Consider the following 22,622-nt stretch of genomic DNA (forward strand, 5'->3'; position numbering starts at 1 on the left):
AATTGGGCCATCTTTTTGCTCCTTATAGGAAACATAATTTGTCAGTTCGGCATAGATTTTCATTCATATGTTTCCATAAATTCCAATGAAATGGGATGTCAAACTTGTCCTGTCCGCTAGCCGTTACAGGCTGGATGACAAAAAAATTCTGCTTCTTAATGTCAATAAAACGCTGACGGTAAAATGCTGATCTTATGGTCAAAGAATTGAAATTTCAAAACCTTACAGATAATTTAAACGATTGGTCCCATCTGTTGAGAAGAATCTGGGTGTACCATTTCAAGGACCTGACATTCAGCAGCCATATTAATAATGTGATATATATGTTTAATAATGTTGCTTACTTCCATATCCGAAATATTGCCAGAATCAGACCGTTCCTTAGCAAAGCAGATGCTGATACACAAATTCAGGTTTTTGTCACCTCCAGACTGGATTATTTCAATGTCCCCTTTTCTGTCTTAAATTCCTCTGCCCGGAAAAAACTGCTTCAGAATACTGCAGCATGAATCTTAACTAAAACTCGTAGATTGGACCTTAAAACCTGGGCTGATTTTAAGGTCTTACTCCTTACCTATAAGATTCCCACGGGAACCTTACAATCTCAGCAGGGTCTCAGCCTCTTTCTGAAAAAAAGGCATTTTCCCCCTGTGCTCCATTTCTCTGGAACACACTTCCTGCACTTGTTTTTTTTTTTTTATTTTTCAAATCCTTAAGACGCACCTCTTCTCAGTATACCTCGATAATTGCTAAATCACCAATGAACAGGAAGCACAGTCTCCTTTTTGTAGGAGAGTGATTAGCCAACCCAGGTTTAGTTCAGGGCTTAGATAGACTGTCAACTATTGGTCAGTGATAGTGTGAGTGTAGTGAGAGGATGGGGAACATCAGCTGATTTTCTCTCTCTATCTTTCTTTAACCTATCAATACCATACCTTGTGACTCGACCGACCACTTCTCTGCCCTATGAGCCCCATACCCTTGAGTGTGGGGCCCTGGGCTGTCTCAACAGTAGACAGCTTCCCACCCAGAGGTACGCCGGGGTGTGTGTCCACCCTCTGCTACCTGCTTTTCTTCCTTTTTCCTTATTATAGTTTTTTTCTGGAGTTTTTCCTCGTCTACCTTAAGAGCTTTGGGCAAGATCTGGAATTTTCTTGATGTTGTGGGTCTGTAAAGCCCTTTGACATTTTGTATGTGATATTGGGCCATACAAATAAAGTTGACTTGACTTGACTTCTTGCAGACTTTATTCAAAGCAGACCCTGTCTTCCACTGGGTCCCACAAGATCTTCTATCAATCAATTGATTTGACAGGATGTAGAAAGAATTACTGCACAGTAACACAGAGTAGCTGCTTCTCAGGGCTGCCAAGCAAATAATTTATTCCACAAATTAAATCCCATCTTACTCATAAAGACGTCTTTATCCGATTCCTGGGTTTACATCACCTACACCTGAAATGAAACAAACCACTTGCTGAAAGGCTCCAGCTCCCTGCCATGATCCTGAATAGGATCAGCAGGTATTGAGAACGGAAGCTTCCAATTTCATCCATTCACAATACCTTCTGTGTGTACTGTAACTGTCTGCAGGTAGTTCCATGTGCATGGTAGCCTTTCTACCCAAATAATATTATCAACGAGATTGAGAGGAGCCAAATGGTGAGGTCAGGTGACATTTTTAACTGTATCTCATCTCGTACCACTGCTGTAAGCTTTGCATTTACAGGCTGGGATTAGAGGTGTGTAATATCAGGGGGGGGATGTTACAGAAGGGTTGGCAAAATACGGTACAAACACCTCAAGCGCACTAATAAGGGGTGCCCTAGTCCCTATATTACACACATTTTCACACATTCTGTGGCTCTAAAAAGCACAGTTGGAATTTGTTGGAATTTTTTATCCTAAGGATAACTAATCGCCAAAGGATAACAAATTATCCTAAGGATAACAAATTGCAACTGTGCCCCTGTGATGACAGTATCTCATGGATACCAACAATGTGTGCATAATGTGCCCTGGGCTGCAACACACCTCAGCTGCATCAGCTTCACCGTAGGCATGGAGCAATTCCTTGATCTACACGTTGTATTTCTGAGCTCTTTCAAGTGTGAGCCAACCCCACCTGGAGCAATCAAATCCAGCCAGCAGGCTGCGAGATGCCTTCATCCATACTGACCATTAGCAGCAGCAGGGAGGCACAAACTCAAAAATATGTAAATGGCAAAAATTTTGCAAACCTCATGTGTGATGATTTTGATGCAGTAAGGAAAAGATTTACAAAACACAAGTCTGAGTTGAACAGTTTCACCATAATTGGTACTTGTTGCAGCTTTCTGGGTGAGATGATTCTTTTTGGGGCCAATGTGATTAGGGGTTTGATTACAGTAATACAACTGCTTTTTCTAGTAACAAGCATTGTGACAAATTACCCTCAATGAGAATAACATTAACGCTATAAGATAAGCTTCTAAATATATCTCAGATAGAGCATTCCCACACTCATGCCCCACATTTTCCTCAAATCTCCACCCACTAACACTGAGCTAATTTAGATGATAAGCTTTTTTTCTTTATCGAGATACCTTTTATTGCTTCTACTTAATTTTATCAAGCAGAGGGAGGGAAAACACTGTATCAGGACCCTGTCACTCACTAAATGCTTGTACAGATTAATTCAATGAATTAGGCCTTTTTAGGCATTTGCAAGGTTGGGCATTGTCAAGGAAATGTACAGTAATGAGCAGTATTATCAATTACTGCTCTCAAGGGAGCAATAAACAAAGTAAGAGCAGATCACTTGAAAAGAGTAATGAGACAGTGGTGACTAATGAGTCCAATGCTGTGTTGATTTATCATTTGTGTGTACATAATTCATTCCCAAACTTCCCAAAATCTCCAACTGCAGGCTGATGCAAGTGGTTTTAAATTGCAATTCTCTCAATAACACATATATTCTATTGTCTGAGCTGAATGACACAATGGATATTAAGTTCATATCAATAGCTATGTTCACTTGCACAGGACGGACTGACATTAGTCTGACGAAGACCACTAGTCAGACCAAGAAATTATCATTAAACACATCTCTCTCTCCCTCTCCCTCTCCCTCTCTCTCTATCCTGTGACTATCTAGTGTTGATGTGGTTGGGGCACCAATGAAGATGCAGCTACTACCCTCCTCCAATCATATCTGTCTTCCACCACTCTCAGGGATTCAGCAAAGCTTATCCCTGTCCATTTTCTGGTCTTGTCCTCTGTTCCTCTGACTGTACCTGTCCAAGAATTGTTGTTGCAAGGTCTCCTGAGTGAGTAACAAGACCGTAAAACTTCAACAATTGTGAGGAGGTCCAACGGTCTGTCGTTTGTCATTTGTGACATGCTCTGTGTAGTGGATGCCTTGTAACTTTCTGTAACATTGCACTTCATTTGCCAGACTCCTTCTTTATAGCTCTGCTGTTAGTGTTAAGTTAAGTTTTGCAGGCACATAAGAAGATTGATAAAGCAAGGAAAATTTCAGAGCTTGATGAAATCAACCAAAACATGGTTAAGGTCTTGATGCTGCAGATATTTCTCACAAATTATTCTCAGGTTGAATATTTGACCAGCCGTGCTCTTCCCTCCTCTGAAACCTGCCTGAATTCCAGCAGATTTTTTGCATAACTTTGCGTTGGTCACTTACCAAGCTGATAGTCTGATTTAATTTTAATTGCCTTACCTCCTACTTAAAGCAGTTATTGAGGTACTGTATGTTGTCAATTCCTACTGAAATCCTGTGTTTCAGTGTCTCAACTGCCACTCACACTTTTTAGGGGTATGCATTTGTTTGTGGACAGTTTAGTACCTCATTAACATTACATTACGATCATTTCATACGATCATACCTCATGATCTCCATTGAGCTGATGGTTGTATAGTTCAGAGCAGTATTTTGGCCATCTTTCCATTACCTCCTTTTCCCCATCCAGGCACTTCCCTGGATAATTGTAGGTCTTTCACCACTCGACATGCTTTTTTGGTGTTATTGCTCCTTAGATGATCTTCAATTTCTTGTGTGTTCTGTCTGCTTTCCTTTGCTTTCTTCGTCTTTGTGGTCCATTTGGGTCACCTTTCTTTTTATTCAGTTCTTGTCTTTTGTTACACAGCTCTAAGATCTCGGTTGTGACCCATAGCTTTTTGGGACGCTGAAGATCTTGTCAGCTGTATCAATTATTGCTGTGGCTAATTGTTGGTTTGAGGTCTAGAACGTTTCGTCAAGAATAGTCAAAGGTGCAAACCTCCCTCCAATAGTTGCCTGAAACTCTCCCTTCCTTTACTTCTGGGTCCTTCAATGTTGAACTGTTACAAGCTGCATGAAACAGTAGTCTTGCAGTAGTCAAATTTAGACCCCAGATAAGGCTAAACTTAGTCCAACTAAAAGTGGTGTGACATCTACAGTATGTGTTTTTTTGTTGTTCAGTTGGCTGTTGCTGCCGTCTGTATTTTGTGTGTTGCAAAATGTTAATAAGAATATTAAAAAAATAAAATAAACATAAGAGGTGTTGATAAAGGCTGATAGACACACAAATCATTGTTTTACTCAATATAATACATTTTTACCAATCAAAGGTTTTTGTAACAATTTTTGGCATTTTCTAAAACCATACATTTGGCAACAATGTTCAAAGCTTTGCCATTGTGTGGGTACCGTATGGCCCGTAACACAACTGCAACTTAATTTGAATGAGCTAGGTGGTGATGTAGCAATAGCTGTAGCAGCAGCAGAACCTGTCAGAAAATGATTTAATTTAAGGGAGAGATATCAATTTTTATGGTCTTTAGGTGTGATTTCAGTGATGGCCAAACAAAAGTCATCCTGCACATTGAGCTTGTTGCATGCCATTGTTTTGATGGTGACCAGAGCGCTGACAGTCTCTGACAGGTATGGTGTGGCGAATGGCAAGACCCCCTTTTTGCAGGGTTTCGTACTTTCTTTCGCCAATTTCTCACCGCACATTCACTTCTAATTTTTTAGATTGCCTCAAACAATCCAACCTTAATCCAACTGTCCTGAAAATCCTCTTTTTCTTCTTGAGAAATTCAGCATTCTCCCCTCATTGACACTTGGCCATTTTCCATCAGCTCTTTGTTTTTACAATGTACTTCTGTAATTCAGGACCAGGTAATCTGCTAGTTTAGCTGCTGGTGTTTACGTCTACAAGTGCTCTTATCCTCGCGAGATTTAAAAAAAGTTTATATGATTATTCATTTTTTCTAAATGAATGACGATAGGCCTAGACACTTCTAAAATAACCCTCAAATGTAGTTGCCTACTTCACAGAAATGTATCAAATGTTGAGACATGTATTTTTTATATAAATATTCATGAGATGGGTCAGGGAAAAAATTATGAGAGTTTGAAGAAAAGCAAATAAGACATTTGCTGACGTCTTTGCTGAAAACATCAATCTCAGGGGAAACAATTAAGCTGTGCGAATCAGAAGGATGGACTTTCACTAGTGCACTTTAGCAGAGATCAGCATATTGATTGAGATCGGATAAGTTAAAACATATGCTGGGTAAGGAGTCATATTGCAGCATTAAATGGTTGTGATATATGCATATACATCATGCCCATAATACAGTGGAACAATGATTTGGTATGATGGCTTTAGGGCGGATGAGGGCGAAAAATGGCTGCCCTGCACCCCCTCTGTAGTGCATGTGTTTGTGTGTGTGATAGGGGGGTGCAAGACAAATTTCAATTGTGTGTGATTGCTGTCAGTTGCATGCAAAATGACTTAAATAAACTATCTTATCTTATCTTATCTTTACTGACCTTTTTAAAGGATGGCTTTTCAATTAGAGTTGTTGTGATAGTGTCAATGTGTGTATGTTCTTAGCGAGCCATCTGTTTCAATCTGAGAGACAGCATTGTGGTGGCTTTATCTAACTTTAACACTGGTAATGGGGACTTATTTTGTCCATTCATGTTCATGCAAATCATAATGAAGGAAATGAAGGCAAGAATTAGCTTGTTAAACCAGCTTATTTTTTGTTTTATAAAGGTCACACAAGGAAAGTGTTTATATGACAGCTTTGAGTTATTGAAATGCTCCTTCGACAAAGGCAAGCCTCCCCATCCCATTGAAATCTCTGTATTGCGAGATGAAAATTAAATTGATCCTCTCTTCCAACCACCAGTAAGACAATAAATATTTCCCTAAAGTCTGAGTTTTTCCTTTAGTTTCAAATTGTAACATCTGCATTTGAAAAATATGTCATCTTCTCTGGTACAATGGAGAGATTAAAATGTGTGATTTTATTCACAAGTTGACAAACTATGTCTACAATAGAGTCCTTTATCCTGAATTATAAACCACGATTAAATCATAAACCATTAGGAAATCCTTCAGGTACATGTGTGTGCAGATACAAGATTGTGTGTTTTTTTTATCACTCACACATTGGTGGTGAATATGCCATAGATGAGGTCTTGCTCTGGAAGGTAGAAAGTGCTCTGCAGCTCATTGTAGTAGAAGGGGATCTCCCCGGAGCGTGAACAGTTGAGCCTAGCCTTCATGAACGTCGTCCAAGTGTCCTCCAGGAGGAATCGCCCACCGATGTCGTTCTTGCAGACTCGTGCCACACGAGAATAGACTGTCTTCCCACAGTCGTGCTCCACAGCGTTTTCCCTCAAGAAGAAGAAGGTGAACAAGCCGATGTCATAGGCTGAGATGAATTGGGGCTCTGCCAGGAGGAAGAAGACAGAATTGTCACATGGTGACTCCAAGGAGAGTAGAATATTTGCTACATAGCTCTTCAAAGAGCTGTTGTGTTGACCATTGTACTTCTTACAATTGATTACAAAAAACACAACAAAATCTACAACTGCACTGCTTTTCAGTTCAAAGAGCATCATATTACTGCCTCAATGTCAAATGTTTAAATGAGAGGAGAAGGCGCAGGCAAAGGAGGGGAGTAGGAGGAATAGGAGAATATAAAAATGTTTAGCTTATAAATCTGTCTGATGTTTTGAAGGTAAATCGATGGAGCTATGTCTATTTAACTGGATGCCAGCGCCACTTTATAACTATGTGTTACAAAGCACATAATTAATAGCCCATCCTACTGAGGTCCTTATCAGGTAAAGTCTGAAGAACAGTTTGAACAGTGCGCCCTGTCATCCATTGTAAAGTCATCACAGAATACTAATTCACGACCTCAGGAGCTGAAAAGCACACGTATGTGAGTATCGACCATATCAAGACTGACTCAGCATCTACTATGCATGAACATCCATGCATCTTAATCTATCAAAATTAATGCATCCATTAAAGGCACAACCTTTTTTTTTGTCATTTTGTTCTTATATTTGAAATCAAGGCTTTAATGAATATGTGCATCATTAAACAACACAACACAGAGGAAAACCACAGTGCAAATCAGCCACATTCATTATTATCACCATCTTTATACTTGACACTCATTGGTTTCAGTTATATATATTCATATGAGGAAAAACAGTAAAAATCCAACTGAAACCAGTCAGTTGGCAAGCAATGTACTTCAAGCACTTAAATGGTGGTCAAAAGCAAGCAGGAGCAAAGAGTGGATTTATGCATGTTGAGGCATGGACAATTATTAGAATGGGGGCAGTTGTAATATAGTGTAAGTACTAGTTGCCCTATAGCTAAAAGCATGTGAAGGAGCTAATGGTGTTTGGTGACTATATATGAATGTATATTTATATGTCCAGGTACTGGCTGTGGGTGGGTTGGTGTAAGATTCTGTGTGGATGTACATGTGCATCTCTGGATATTTGTCTGTACAGTGCGTCGGTCAGGAAAAGGCTGGACAGTTTCTGTATAATATTACTGAAGACGGAAGGGTGCAAGTGAGATGAGTGTGAATTTCCAACATCCTACTGAGCGGTGAACAGACTGCTGGTTGGGTACTGAAGAGGTGAAGTGAAGGTGAAGGCATTCAACTACATCGTACAAAGGTTTAAGAGCACAGTATATTTCAAAAGTGTAAGACAAAATGAAAGAGCTAGTTTTGCGTTCTGCTAGTGTCTTTGTCACTACTGGGAGCATGAGGGCCTGGTGTCCTCTTGTAGGACCTGTACTCATCAGCTCAGCATTGTGCACCTCGATTGGCATTTACCAGAGAACACCAGCATTGTCAGGTCCGCCATTGGCGCCCGCAGGTTCACACTGAGCACATGTGACAGATGTCAAAGAGTCTGTATACACCTAGGTGAGCATTATGCTGCTTGCAACATCATCCAGCATTACTGGTTTGGCAGTGGGTCAGTGATGGTCTGGGGAGGCATATCCTTGGAGGGTCATTCAGACCTCCATGTCATAGCCAATGGTACCCTGACTGCTGTTCGGTAAAAATTCTCAGAGCGATTGTCAGACCTTACACTGGTGCAGTGGGCCCTGGGTTCCTCCTGGTGCAGAACACCAGGTGTAGACAGTTCCTCGATGATAAAGGCATGGATGCCATTGACTGGCCCTCATGTTCCCCTGACATAAATCCAATTGAGCACCTATGGGACATTATGTATCATGCATCTGATGCCGCCAAATACCACCACAGACTAGCCAGGATAGCCCTACATGGGGGCCACACACACTACTGAGTCACATTGTGAGTTGGCATGATGTCATTCACGCAAGTTGGATCAGCCTGTGATTTCAATTATTTACTTAAATTTGTGATATTAATCCAGCCCTCGACGGGTTAATGATTTTGGTTTCCATTGACTGTCAATTTCTTCTCAGCTAATTATACAATGCACATCAGTAAAGATTTCAACTTGAATAATTATTTCATCAAGATCCAATGTGTGATTTAAGTGTTCCCTTGATTTTTTTGAGCAGTGTATGAAGGACTGGGCCACTCACTAGTGGCGGAGTATATTGCCTCACCTCTAGTGTATTAGCAAAATCAATCAAATGTAGGTCAATTGTGCCTGAGAATTGAATATGCCTAAAGAAAAAACAGCCTACATCACAGCTTTCCATGAATGCATTTTCATTTGTTTTGTTACGAAAATGGTTGGCAGCACATTCTCATGACAGCAGCCTCAGACTGCTTCTTGGTCAGGATGGTGATCCCCTTCACAGCCCTCTATAAAGGGTGGAAAATAAGGGGGAAAGGGGATGAGAATATTTCAAGCATCCCACGCGGTGGGAGCAGTGATGCTGCGCTTTGGAATGAAGGATCGCTGGCAGGTCAGGAGTAAGTTTGGTGGTTGTGGTGTGAAGGACCCCACAGAGGTGGCTGTCGGTCATTTCAGTTGTCAATCTACTTTTGTTCAGTTAACAGAGAAAATGTTTGCTCACGTATGTACAGTATGTTCAGGCGAACATCTCATCATTCTTTTTGCGTGTCGCCTCAACAGAGGAAACATGTCCTTTACCAAGCTCAGTAGAAGTCGGGCAGGGAGAGAATTATCACACTGCATTTCTATTGTTGTTGTAATTGCAGACTCGCTTCCACTTCTTGTTGATCCATCGGCAAGGGAGTCGAGAACAGCTTCACACAGAATGCTTTCATGTGCGCAAAAAGTTGTGGTCCATTTGCCTTGTAGGCTCTTGTTCTTCTTCATCTTGTTAAGATGATTAGGAAGATCAATTAAAAAAGCCACGTCTGCTAATCATAGAGGGCCAGTCGGCTCATGAAGAGGTTGGTCCGTCTCTTCTAAAAAACGGTCGATTTCTGATCTCGGGGAATTTAACCGCTGCAGCACAGAGTAGCTCCCCGTATTCAGCATCAACATTTGATAGGAAAGCTTGAAATTTTCTGTGGTAGAGCCCTCGTGCTTGAATTATGTTGATAGTTTTCACAACAGTGTTTATCACATTGCCAAGCTGGACTGGCTTGGCACAGCGGGCTTCTTGGTGGATGATACAGTGCATTTGAACAGCCTCACCTCCACTCTCAGCTCACTCACACTGTGCGGTGTCTATGGCATCTGTGTAGGTGGCATCAACTTCTATGGAGAAATTTAAATTTTCCAACTAGATTTTCTGCACTCACAAGCGCAAGTTTCATGTATGGGCCACATTCCATTATATTTTTAGAATTTGCCGGCAAATGCGGCCCGTGGTCCATTTTTAATTGGCCGTAGTTTGGACACTCTTGATCTCACTTAATGTATTATCTCACTGAAGGCCAAATATCTCCAGAATGATTAAACTTACAAAACCAGTTCTTCATGAAATTTAATTTGTAAAAAGTTGCCACATTAATTTCAATAGAACAGTCCATACAGACCTTCCATAATTCCAAGTGGAGGTACTTTTCCTAATATGTCTTATCCCCTGAGGGTATTTGAGCAGACTCCCTAACAGCGTTAATCATTTGGTCTGACATAATCCACCACAGTCTTGAGGTGGGATGGAGAGTGAAGTGAAGTGCAGCAATAAACAGAACCACTCTGAAATAAAAAGCATCCTGCTAGTGTTGGTGTCCTTTCACTGTTTGGGTCTGTGGATCAGATCTAATTATCCCCTAATCCAGTGGTTCCCAAACTTTGTCCACAGGGCCCCCCTTGTATAGATTAGAATTGTTTTGCGCCCCCCCATACGGGTCGGCCGATCGATCTGACGGGGGTTGGAGACATGATATAAAACAATACGGGTCCACTGGTCGGTCTGGGGGGGGGGGGATCCCGCGCTGCACCCCCCATGCAATAGCTCTGCGCCCCCCCTTGCGCCCTCCTGGGAACCACCGCTCTAATCCATAGTCTATTTTGGAGTGTCCTCTTGTCCCCTTTGGGTCTCTTAAAAAAAGGTTTTCCATGGGTCTATTATGGATCAGTTCCAGGGATGCCAAGGGGATTAGACGTGTCCTTTTTGAGATCTGTATTTGCGTATCATGCTAAATATTGCATATTTTATGTCATGTGGGATGTCTTATCTAGGTTGATGTTGTTTATTAGGGTTTGTGGATTATATATACTATGGACCAGCTAAGGTTGAGACAAATTCTCCTAAAGGAACAATAAAATATATTGTATCATGTCAGGCTGTCCCAAATCATTTTGTGACCCAAGAAGACCTCAAGGATCCTCAGTGGGAGCGTGGAGACCCTCTGAAACAGTTATATCAAATCAAACAAGTACATGATGTTTACAAAGAGTAGAGACTGTGCCAGAGTAGTTGTGTATGAAATTGTCACATGTTGTATTCAAGGTCTGGACAAAGTTCTTATTCGCCAGTTTTAATGATCATATACATGCTAAACAAGCTGAGAGGAGCAAACCATGGAGGGAGACTGACAGATATATAAATCTGTTGTTACATATCATGTCTGTGGAGGACTGAGAAAAGCACACACAAACTGTAAATATTTTTTACAGGTGATTCATAGCTCCTGTTGTCATTCTGCTGCTCAGCACCTGGCAGCCTACCAGTTAAATGAAGGAACAGATGTATCCAGAACCTCCCCCCTGCCTGTGGCTCCTGTGGACTGGGGAGTGTGTTTCTTTGTGCTGGAAATTAGATTTCCATTCACACCCTGGATTCCATAATCCTCACACAATGAAACAGACTAGGTTTGTTTCTATGATGGCATGCATGTATGTGCAAACATGTGCTGGACTGTGTGTGTGTGTGTGATTATGCTAATGACCACACTATCTACTTGACTTCTCATCTATCTCCCTCTTTCTCTCCCACATGCTCTCTCTCTCCCTGGCTGTGTGTGTATGTGACATGCATTATTGATGAAATAATGCACGTCTGTGTGACTGTCTGTCACACATAGCTAAGATCAACATGGAAGCACACATCACCTGCAATATGCATTTACAGAATGTGCAGACATATGCATGCATGCACACACAAAAACATGTAGTGGCGCTGGTGTGAAACATGTGTTGTTATTTCACCCTGTCCCTACCATGAGGAATTACATTGCTCAGTGACTACTCAATCTATTCTACTCTGCCTCTCCTTCATCCACATCATCTTCCCCACTCCACACTCTTTTGCATTGCTAACACACAGACCTTGCCACTCTCTCACCCTCTATCTCTGCTTAAATTGTATCTTCCTTCTGCTGCCTCTACATTCAAGTCTCACCTAACCAACTCTTCTGTAGCTTACTTCGCGTCTTCTATGAGAAGCCTCCCTCCCACATCTCCATCTATCCTCTATGCCTCCATTAACAGAAATGTCACTACGTTTTCATATCACTCTTGACTGATGCCGTTGAAGGTCCATCTGAATTTCAGTTCAGATGGAGTCAGGATATAGACGGATGGATTTCTGGTGTGATGTGTTCACAGGAAAGCATCTGTGTCAGCGGCAGGCAGATAATTGATATCTACACCCCATAACATTCCTTAAATACTGCCAATCCCTACCCCTAACCTGTGCAACGGTTCCCTCATTTCAGAGCCAAACAGCCTTTGTAATCCTCTACAAATACCATATCAGGATATCTCTGACTTGGCTGTCACAAAAAACCTTTGAAGAAAATGATGGAATTTCCTGTTCTCGTTCTTGTCTTTAGCGTACAGTTTAGCCTCATGTGGATTAAATCCAGAGATATGTTCAGAGACATAACAAATCATATCAGATTGGATTCTCAGACACAAAACAGTGCCCGTTGACCCGATGAAACACAGTCAAAATAAGCTGTGACTTGAACCTGTGCACTCTGGCTTGTAGCATTACAATTTCATGCTTACTTACAATTCTACAGACATACATAGGTCATAAATGTTCAAAAATTGCAAAATTACTTGCAGAATGTCTGGACTAAGCCTGACAAATGTTTTCAGCCAGAACACATATTACATTTCAGCATAGGCAAATATATGTTGCATTTCAGAGACAGAGCCATAGGTGGAATAACATGGCAGAGATATGCACTGTAATGAGTTATTGTTTGTTATTTGTGTGATCCAAGGAACATCATGTGTGTGTGTTTCACTGTACCATTCAGCCATTTTGAGTTGTACTGTGCAGTTCGAAGTGGTGGCATGCCCCCCAGGCTGCGATATATGACAGGGTCGCGGCCGGAGAAGTCAATGACGGTGGCTGCATACAGTTCTCCACTTTCTGTCACCACTGCTGTGGAGTTATGACGTGGATCATATGGGCACCGCGCCACACCGTTTACCCGCTCCAGCACACGGCTCATGTTCCCCACCTTTGATGGGTGGACAGGATCCGTACAGGATAGAGAAAAGGAAGATAACATTTGTAAATGATATGTTCTTTACTCCTCCTTGCGCACACGCACACACACACACACACACACACAGAGCAAAGGCGAAAAGACAGTGGCAAACAACATGTTTGAGATGCAAAGAAGGACAGAGTGAAGGAGAGAGGCCAAACGAAATTTAGATAGACAGAAAAAAGGAGCAAAGGTGGTAGCAGACATACACACATACATTTCCTCATACCTCTCGGGTAATACACAGAGGCTGGAAGGCATTGGTTCCACATGTCATGACCTCAGTCTTGTTTACCAGCAGCACTCGGATGTAGTTCTGACATTCAATCTATGAGGGCAGAAGACAAGTGGATTAATTAAAATATTGTGCATATAATCTAGCAAACTAATTAGCATTGGTTTGGTATTTGAGACGTTCCACTGAAGAATACATTGTGTCAATATATATAAGGGGTGGCTAACCCGTCGAGCTCAAAGAGCCACAACTAAACACTACAACATTACGTAAGGCTTTGATGTTTCAGATTTAGATCTTGTTAGATAAATACATTGTATGGAATACTGTGATTTCCTATGATTAATGTTTCTGCTATTGTGCTCTTTACGTATTCTGACCGTGCTTTTAGAACAGAGTGCATGCTGCATGCAATGTTGCATTTTTTCTTTTGTCTCTCTCTCTCTCTCCCTCCTTTGTTCTTGGTGAAAACTGTGATAGTGAGCGTCACTTCAGTGTGTCTGACTCAGGGTGTTGTGTATTCCAAAGACCCCCTGGGGTATCTGTGGTGAGAAGACACACACTCACTCACTGGCCAAAGTTCCTTGACCTGGAAATGAATCTGCCATTTTGGCTGAAAACCTTAACCCCAAGGACTCCTCCCTCGCGGGTGTGTCAGTGGTGATAAGACACACACGCACACATGTGCGCACATGCCATTTTGTGTCGCCCTGTTCTAAGTGCTGTATCCAACATCTTGGTTTAATCCAGTTCTTATTGAATTCCCTTGCTATTTAAGCCCTTATTATTGGAAGTTGCTGTTATTGTTTGTATTATTCTGGTTTATTTTATTCATGGCGGTGACTCTTAGTTCTTATTGTGACCTCATAAATCTTTTCATCTTTCACTTCAACAGAAGTGTCTGGTTTTGTTTGTTTTGAATATTGTGTGACTCAACCTCTGCCCCATCATTTTGATTGATAATTAAGATTGTCCAAATTTATGGTGAGTCCTCGAGGCATAGGTCAATTATCCGCTATATGTTCACTTCAACAAGGGTGGTTCCCAGAGGACTTACATTTTATTTTAAGTTATTATTATTATTATTTTATCTTAGCAATAATATTTGATAAAAGTTATTATACCTACAGTACACCCGACTCTGTTTTGTCCACCAACGGCCAAGTGGAACCAAGTGGGAAATGCAATAATACAACAAAAAACACAAGAATACAGCAAAAGATGAATAATAAAAATAATAATAGTATTATTATCTCATACTTAGCTCTGTGCAATACACATGTGGTCCGGTAATTGCAGCATTCTATTGTAAAGATCTTTCTTAATAACGAACATGATAATGTACCTTTCAAGCTTTTGACTTGACTTGACTTTTAGATAAACTGAGTTAATGTTCACCAACACATGCATTCTCTGCACTACATAATTAGTGAAGAATTCATCTAAAATATAAGGTGTGAAATTATTTATTTCTTTGGCTGCACAGATAAATATGTCAAACAGATTTATTAGTAATGAAACATTACTTTAGGTATTGTTTTTCTGGGAAAATATTTTGCTTGGGTTATGTGTGAAAATGAAAATAAACTGAATTGATAGAGGTTTCAGAGACCGCACAGATTGTTCATTATGTGCATTTGGTAACGGCTCTTCAGGGCCAGTTGCAGATTTAAAAAGTAAAAGTAATTCGTTCTCACACAGAAATCACAATTAGAGAGTTGAGGCAGTTATGAGTGTGACGGCTCAGCCTTGTCTGTTGAACTGCTTTGCCCATGTGTGCCTCTAAGTTTCTCCTCCCTAGTGCAGGCTGCTAGTTGGAGGTTTTGACGAATGACCTGACTCACCTGAGCTGGTCGGTTCGGAAAGTCATAGAAGTCTTCTCCTTTTAGTTGCTCTCTCTCTCTCTCACCTCCACTGAAACATCCTACATTGTCCAGCTGTGTTTTTAGTTTAATAAATGTATGTTCATACTATGATTACTATGTGTGGATTCCCCTTTTCATGCCTTTGGAGCACTATCCAGCCCTGACTTTCTTGTATGTACTATCCTTTCCCACTCTGTTCCCCGGCCTGTCTTCATAGTAACAAAAACAACTCTTGATTGAAGGCTATGAAATAGCTGTTCTACACAGAGTACTCCCATGAGGCCTGTAAGGACCCCGCAACACAAAACAGAAAATATCAAGATGGCCTCTCTGTGTGCCAGCCACTGACATGAGGTGCTGTAATTGGGGGCAGGATAGAGGTTACCTCTGTTTTGCCTTTGCTCTGACAGGACCTCCTGGTTTCCTCGTCCGGTGCCCATTCTGTCGCCTAGGAAACAAAAACGAGAAAAGTCCAGAGGCAAAGAGGCAGATTATCAGTCAGCTGAGTCTAACTGATGCGACAAAGCAATTATGCAATGACCCACTGTTGCTAATACTGTAGGAATGCACAGAACCATGCGTGAAAAGACATTAGCATCATTGCTGTTTGTTTGTTGTGTGAACAGGGTGACTACCATGCCAACCAGGTGCTTTGTTGAGGGTAGCAGACAAGGTACCCAAAGAGGTAGCAGAAGGGCTCAGGATGACATTAGCATGTAAATAGCTTTCGCTCCATCTTCTTTCTCCCCTCTCTATCGCTCTAATTGTTTCCTCGGCTCCTTCGCTGCACCCCATTCTCCTGCTGGTCAGTCATATTCCTGGTAATGCCTGTGCCTTGGGCTTAATTATAGATGTAGTCGGCAGCACTGGGGACTGTGACTGTGCTGCAGACATAGTAATGCATGCGCATACTCACACATGCTGCTTGGCTACCAAAGCCTTGCCTTGCTATTACTCATGAGCAGCACTTCTGAGGGTGAGACAGACATAGTCTGACAGAGAGAGAGGCTGTCACCGTCCTTATTCTACCGCTCCTACTCCAGTCGATAGGATCTCTGTATTTGGATAATCACATCAAATGTCAGGTCTTTTACACCTTAACATGTTTTCACGTTATCTGGATTTTGCATGCGTTGTGAATGTAGGGGGATTAGTAGTTAGACTGACCTGACCACATCTGCTACTGTTATACTTCTCTAACATGTTTAGTTTAGTTTGAATGCTGCTGTCCCCCAATATTAGTGTTAACTCACTTAAAACCAAAGGCTCCAGGTACATAGACGTTTTTGATGGTTCTAAAATTTGGAACCATCAAAAAAAAATCAATGTACAAGAATCTTAAACATAAATGAGCAATTGAAATAAAAAAATAATCATTAGAAAAAAAATGAGCAACTGAAATAAAAAAATAATCATTAGAATAAAAACATCATCATCAATGTTTCCCACTGGGCCTGAGAACGGCCTTGGGGCAAGTCTGCTCAGGGAAAAGTTGTTGGAGCAGACGTCCTGTTCATCATCATCTTTCTAGCCTGTTGGTAATCGACGCCCAAGAGGTCCTCAAGTTTCGTCCATGTCCTAGTTACCGTTCTCTTGTCAAAGAGCATCTGCTTTTGCATAGCATTATTTTCCAAGCGGCATACATGGTCCATGTACTTTAAACATTGAATTTGGCAGAAGTCTCGAATGGAGTGAGAGCTTGTAATTTTCCGCAGTCGCTCATTGGGTATCTTGAAAGACCAGTTGATCTACCCTTCAACTAGGGTTGCTGGGTCTATGCCCTTCCTGCGCTGGCTACGGGACGGAGCATTCTTTCTAGTGTATCCTCCTGCCACCATTTTCCTTGAGAATCCATTCCAGACACTTTCAATCTTTTGGAGATCTGAAGCCAACAAATCACAGGCTTGAATTCCATACAGCAAACGAGACCTGACGCAAGATGTGAGGATCTTCATATGGGTGCTCAGATATATTTCCTTGTCAGTCAAGCAGCGTTTCAACTCGTCCCACTTCTTGAAAGCTGATGAAATTCTCAAATGCAGCGCTGCTGATGACTTTGCAGTATTGGTTATTAGGTGGCCAAGGTACCGGAATTCCCTGACCTTCTGGATGTTCACAATGTTCACGGATATCAAGGACTCCTGAGTCAAGATTGATTCGTCAACATTAAACGCCATGGTCTCTGTTTTACTATATGACATCTGTAGCCCAAATCTAGTTAAGGTGTTGTCATATATAGCTTTAATCTGATTTAGCTCTTCCTTACTATTCGGTCGTCGGCATATAGTAACTCAGTTACTCTTCTGTGCCCTGCTGCAGGGGCTCTTCTACAGAGTTCACAAGGTGATACCTCATTTGGTATTTGGAACTCGACCAGAACACCGCTGTCGGGAAAACTTTTTCAGCAGTTCATGTTGCGCGCACTGCATAACAAAGTCCTTATAGATATTGAAAATAGGTGGACTCTCGAAACCCCCTTGTCGATATCCTGACAATGTCTCAAAATATTGAAGAGCACCCTTTATGCATGCTTTTGTGCCTGTGTACACTGCCCTCAATGTTGAGACAAATTTGGGGCATCGGAGTCGAATCTCTAGCACACGAAACATAGCACCGCTGGGCTCCCAATCATATGCTGCTTTCAGGTTGATGAAGCATATGTACAACAGTCCTTTCTCTTGATCCAGTATGTGTCTCATGATATAGATGGCGTTGCAGGTCGAACGTTTTTTTCTAAAACCAAATTGTGTTCCCATTAGAATCAGTTCATAGATCGGCCGTAGCCTCTCAACAACAATTACGAGACAATTTTGGACATTGTCGTGATTATTGATAGACCACGGTAGTTTTCAGCTAGACGTCTAGACCCTTATTTATAGAGAATGGTTATTGCTGATAGTAGTTAGGCACTTGGAACCTTGAGACACAACCATACCAGTCCGAGTAGGAACACAAGATTGGAGGAGCTGTGTCAGACATGTGAGAAATTTGACATGGAAAATTTCTTGCTGTCTTGACTGTTTTTATTCTGCTTGAACAATAATTCCAGTTTTTAAAACATCACTCTACTTCTTAAAACATCACTATAGCTCGGGAGCTTCCAAGGGGCTCTCATCGACCAATTCTAGATCCTCTGGTTGTAGTATGTGAGGATACTAATCAGGGTGCAACATCTCCGGTTGCAGTTGGAATTCTCGCGGTCCAAGGTGCTAAGAGAAGTGCTCCTCTTATTTCTTAGGCTGTATCAGCAGCATATTCGATCTCGGCATCGATGTATGGTTCTTTGCAAGGCGGAATTCCTCCTCTGTGTCTCTCCGTTCACTAGCCATATTAATCCTCCCTGCCTTCTCCTTGGAATTTGCTTAAGGGGACTTCCACTTTTCTGATATAAAGACCATAACCCAGACTGTTCATTGATTGGCGCAGAAATAATGTTTCACAGCCCACATGAACAGAGCGGAAGATAGACAAATAGAGCTGGAGGTCTGCTCTACTCTGGAGAAGACACAAAATAGTCTAAACAACTTCATGAATAAAGGGACGATTTGATTAAAATAATAGCATAAAACATCCAAATGTGCGTTTTTGTGGCGATGAACTTGAGCCCTCTTTATTGAGTGTGGAGTTTTGCACAAATTCTGTAATGTTTTGTTTCCAATTTGCTTTCAGTAACAGTTTGTGCCTGCTAAATGAGGACATACTGAACAATCTTCACTGTAAATGTTACAGATTTATTACTATCGGTCTAATAAAAAAAGGATGTATTATATGCGACAAGCTCTGCTGATGAACAGTGTAAAAGTGGTATTTTTACCTCAAGGTTGTGATAACTCTTTGCTCTCTGCAGAAGCTTAATTACTCCCGATACAACCTTTATTTACAACAGTGAGCAGGCAGGGGAAGAGAGGTCAGGTCTTGAAATTGTGGACTGAATACAATCCTGAAGTAACAAGGCCAAATGTAAATGTATCCATCTACAAAGAAGTTGTAATCTCAGTACATGTGTGCATTTGAAGAAATATTACAAACTCACCGTGCACAAAAGCAACGGACGAGGGTCCATGGTTATGAGCAAAATCATTGGAAAGAACAAAAAAAGAAGATTCATACGGACTCAAGACTCCATTGAGAATGAGAGTGAAGTGAAATTGTCTCTAGGGAATTTAATGGAAATAAACCATTAGAAGCACATTTGATAAGGACTTGAGATAATCTTAATGTGCCCAACTAGGAGCTTTTCTAAAAGCAATTCCAAATGCTCTTTCCAACTGAGAGGTTGGAAAAAAGTCTCTCATATTCTATGCAAATGTGAGCTGTTTTGGATCAAGAAGAATGCTTGTAGGAGTGAAAGAAGATGACACGTATCGTTTAAAATCTGGTTTATGAGTAAAACACCAATACTACCAATCGGGTAATAAGTGTGATAAAACTAAAACTACTGAAGGATTACAAAACTCAAAAGGTTAAGTTCTGTGAAATAGACATTAAAGCAGGGTTGTCCATTCTGTTCCAGGAGAGGCTTGTGATCTAAATCTTTTTATTCTGGCTGAATATAGACTACCAATAGATATACGTAATTTGGTCTGGATTTGCTTAAGGATCCAGATCTGCCAGAAAAAATAGAAATGCTGTATTGCAAGAAAGGCTTGTGTAGCTGAGATGTTAATTCAGTGATATGCAACATCACATTGAGAGGTAGATTCAAAAAAGCGACTGTTTGTTACAGGCTATTATTTCTCTAGGTCATTGTACTATCAGGGAGTTTTTTAGACCCTGCAGACCCATTTTGAAAGCAAACAAAAATCACCAAAAGCCAGGACTAAATACTCAACAGGGTTGATGACAACGGGGAACAGGTGAGGACAATCACACAGGAGGAAACAATTAGGTAACGCGAGACAGAAAACAATAGAATCCACAAAAACAGAAACAACAGTTTTTTAAAACAGGAAATAACAGCCAAAATACAGGATCAAAACACTAAGACAAATTCATTAGTGTTATATAGCTATGATTAGTATGTAGTAATGATAAGTGAGTTAGAGCTTATCTCCCTGTCTCCCAGAGTTGAATTCTTCAATTAACCTTCTTCAAAGAGACCAAATTACACAACAGATGAAGTTAACTGTGATTTAACCTACGATAAACCACAGAAATTAGTAAAAATAAAAGAAACAGGTCATCTCCAGAGCTCATGTTACCAACCAGAACTCCCTCTGAGGACCCACAGATCGTGTTTACTGTATACTCGGGAGATTCATTCATCAAAATGTCATAATTGTTTAATAATGTCATAAGATATAGAATTTTGGCGCTATAGGCTCTACCATGACATATGAATGTAGTCTGTGTTGTGTTTGTTGTGTTGATGTTTTTGTTGTGTTTCTCTATACCTACATATACCATACAGAATCACTGGGGTTTCCTCCCAGTTATGCAATTAGTTGTTTTAGAATTGGGTTTGTGGTCCAACCCTGAGTTTCGTTATGTTGCATGATTAGTGACGCTTCCTCACACTGTTCATGTTCTTTCTTCTCCGGAAAGTTTGTACATTTATGGGTAAGCAACTAAAACATGGTTGAGTTCAGGTCATGGTTTTATGTCATTATTATTTGGTATATATATATATATATATATATATATATATATATATATATATATATATATATAACACAAGCAAAGATCTAGTCCAGAACAACAAGAGTAAGTGCCGAGAACCTGAGTTCTAATACAACAACAGGACAACGGTGCCTTTTTTTTTAAAAATAGGCAGACATTGTGTATGAAGAGGTTCATGAAAGAGTTGGGACTTTATTCACACTTTAAAGACCGAGAGAAGCTCAGCGGATCAATTGGAGTTTGGTGACTCACCTCGGGACCACTAAGGAGAAGTGTAAAAATATCTACAGTTCAGGGCTGATATTATAGTTAAAGTTATTAAATTTTAAAATCTTTAACAAAAAACAAGTATAGCAATTTGACTTGTGGCTGTGGGAGGAAATCTACATCTGGAGCAACCATTCATCTAGAGAAACTCTTGAACAATCTGCTATCTTTGAGTCAATAACACACACATAATACAAAAATCATTCTAAAAAATAGAATTCCACCTCCCCAGCCGTAAGATGTCAGCCTGACAGCCTGGTGCTGGGAATGATGGAACAACATCATGGTAAACAAACACACACAAGCTGAGGGATGCCTTTGCAATTAATCATGGCTTGGGCCATTACCATCTCTTTGGCAGGGCCCCCTTAAACCCTGACCCTCAGTAGAGGCCTGACTCTCCACACTCACTCTCCCCTCTTTTCTTTCTCTGTCTACCTCTCACTTTTCACACAGAGCCTGGGAGAATGCCAACTATGTCTCAACATCCTCTTCACCAAATACCTTCACTCTTTTTAGAACCTTGAATGGCGACAGAATGACTAAAAGCCATGTGGTCAGGATGTAGGGAATGTGTGTCAGGCATTTTCTGTTTATTACCGTCCTGCATGTTTGTACAAAGGTTCTTCAAATGCTCAAAGACCAAGGTCACATGGCAAGGACAAACTTTCAGCCCAATGCTAATGAATATTATATTATACAAAATATGTTATATCTAAATGATATGGGCATTATAGCATAATTGGGCAGCCTGGCTCGGGAAGGTAGAGGAGAGATCTAGGGATTGAAAGGCTTGTGGTTTGATTCTCAGAAGCCCCCAGAACATGTCAAAGTAAGACAAAGTCAAAACTCTGAACCCATAAGTGCTTCTGATAAGTAGGTTTGCACCTTGTCTAACATGCACACCTATCATGAGTGAGCATGTGAATGGATAAATGAGAGATACTGTTAAGCACTTTGGATAAAGGCACTAAATAACAGTTTACCATAATGACCCACCAACTGAAATCCAATCAAAATGCAGGCAGAATCAAAATAACCGAAAACATGCTACAGACAGATATCAGATCCAGAAAGATTGTTTTTTAATTTAATGGGTCAATAATTTGATTATAATTGGTCATTAGGTGGCCGTACAGCAGATGTATTATTCTATGTAGTGTGTACTATTCTTTATTCTTCTTTTCTACTATACAGTATTTCATATTGTACACATTCCTGATTCAGAATGAACAGTTTCTGTTCTTAAAAAACATTCAGATTTAGATTGGGCAGTGGACTTATATCTCTTTAAGTGCTCTCACATTCTTTCATTAATAGATGTTCAAGTTAATCACCCAACATGAAGAAAGATGTAAGAGAAAGATGGGCACAATAAGTTTGAAACATAAAGAAGAAAGACAAGTATCACTTAATTTAAATCAGTGTCTCTGAAGCATAATAATAATTAAAGTG

At 40.7% G+C, this 22,622-nt stretch overlaps 1 protein-coding gene across 2 annotated transcripts in view; it reads right to left on the reverse strand.

Moving 5' to 3' along the window:
* The window catches only part of sema5ba (sema domain, seven thrombospondin repeats (type 1 and type 1-like), transmembrane domain (TM) and short cytoplasmic domain, (semaphorin) 5Ba), a 140,106-nt gene that overhangs the window by 41,715 nt on the left and 75,769 nt on the right, over positions 1-22,622 (reverse strand). For both annotated transcript variants that reach the window (XR_012964024.1, XM_076156774.1), the window contains exons 6-9: positions 15,667-15,729; positions 13,411-13,509; positions 12,938-13,151; positions 6,443-6,728 (exon numbers count right to left, since the gene is read on the reverse strand). Coding sequence is in view for 1 of the 2 variants with exons in the window: in XM_076156774.1 (XP_076012889.1) it covers positions 6,443-6,728; positions 12,938-13,151; positions 13,411-13,509; positions 15,667-15,729 (662 nt within the window). In the remaining variant the exon portion in view is untranslated. The remainder of the gene's footprint in view (positions 1-6,442; positions 6,729-12,937; positions 13,152-13,410; positions 13,510-15,666; positions 15,730-22,622) is intronic.

The sequence above is a fragment of the Genypterus blacodes genome, unplaced genomic scaffold (assembly GCF_046128005.1).
Source record: "Genypterus blacodes isolate CSIRO-AG114 ecotype Tasmania unplaced genomic scaffold, CSIRO-AGI_Gbla_v1 ptg000008l_1, whole genome shotgun sequence".
In the NCBI taxonomy this organism is placed as follows: Eukaryota; Metazoa; Chordata; class Actinopteri; order Ophidiiformes; family Ophidiidae; genus Genypterus; species Genypterus blacodes.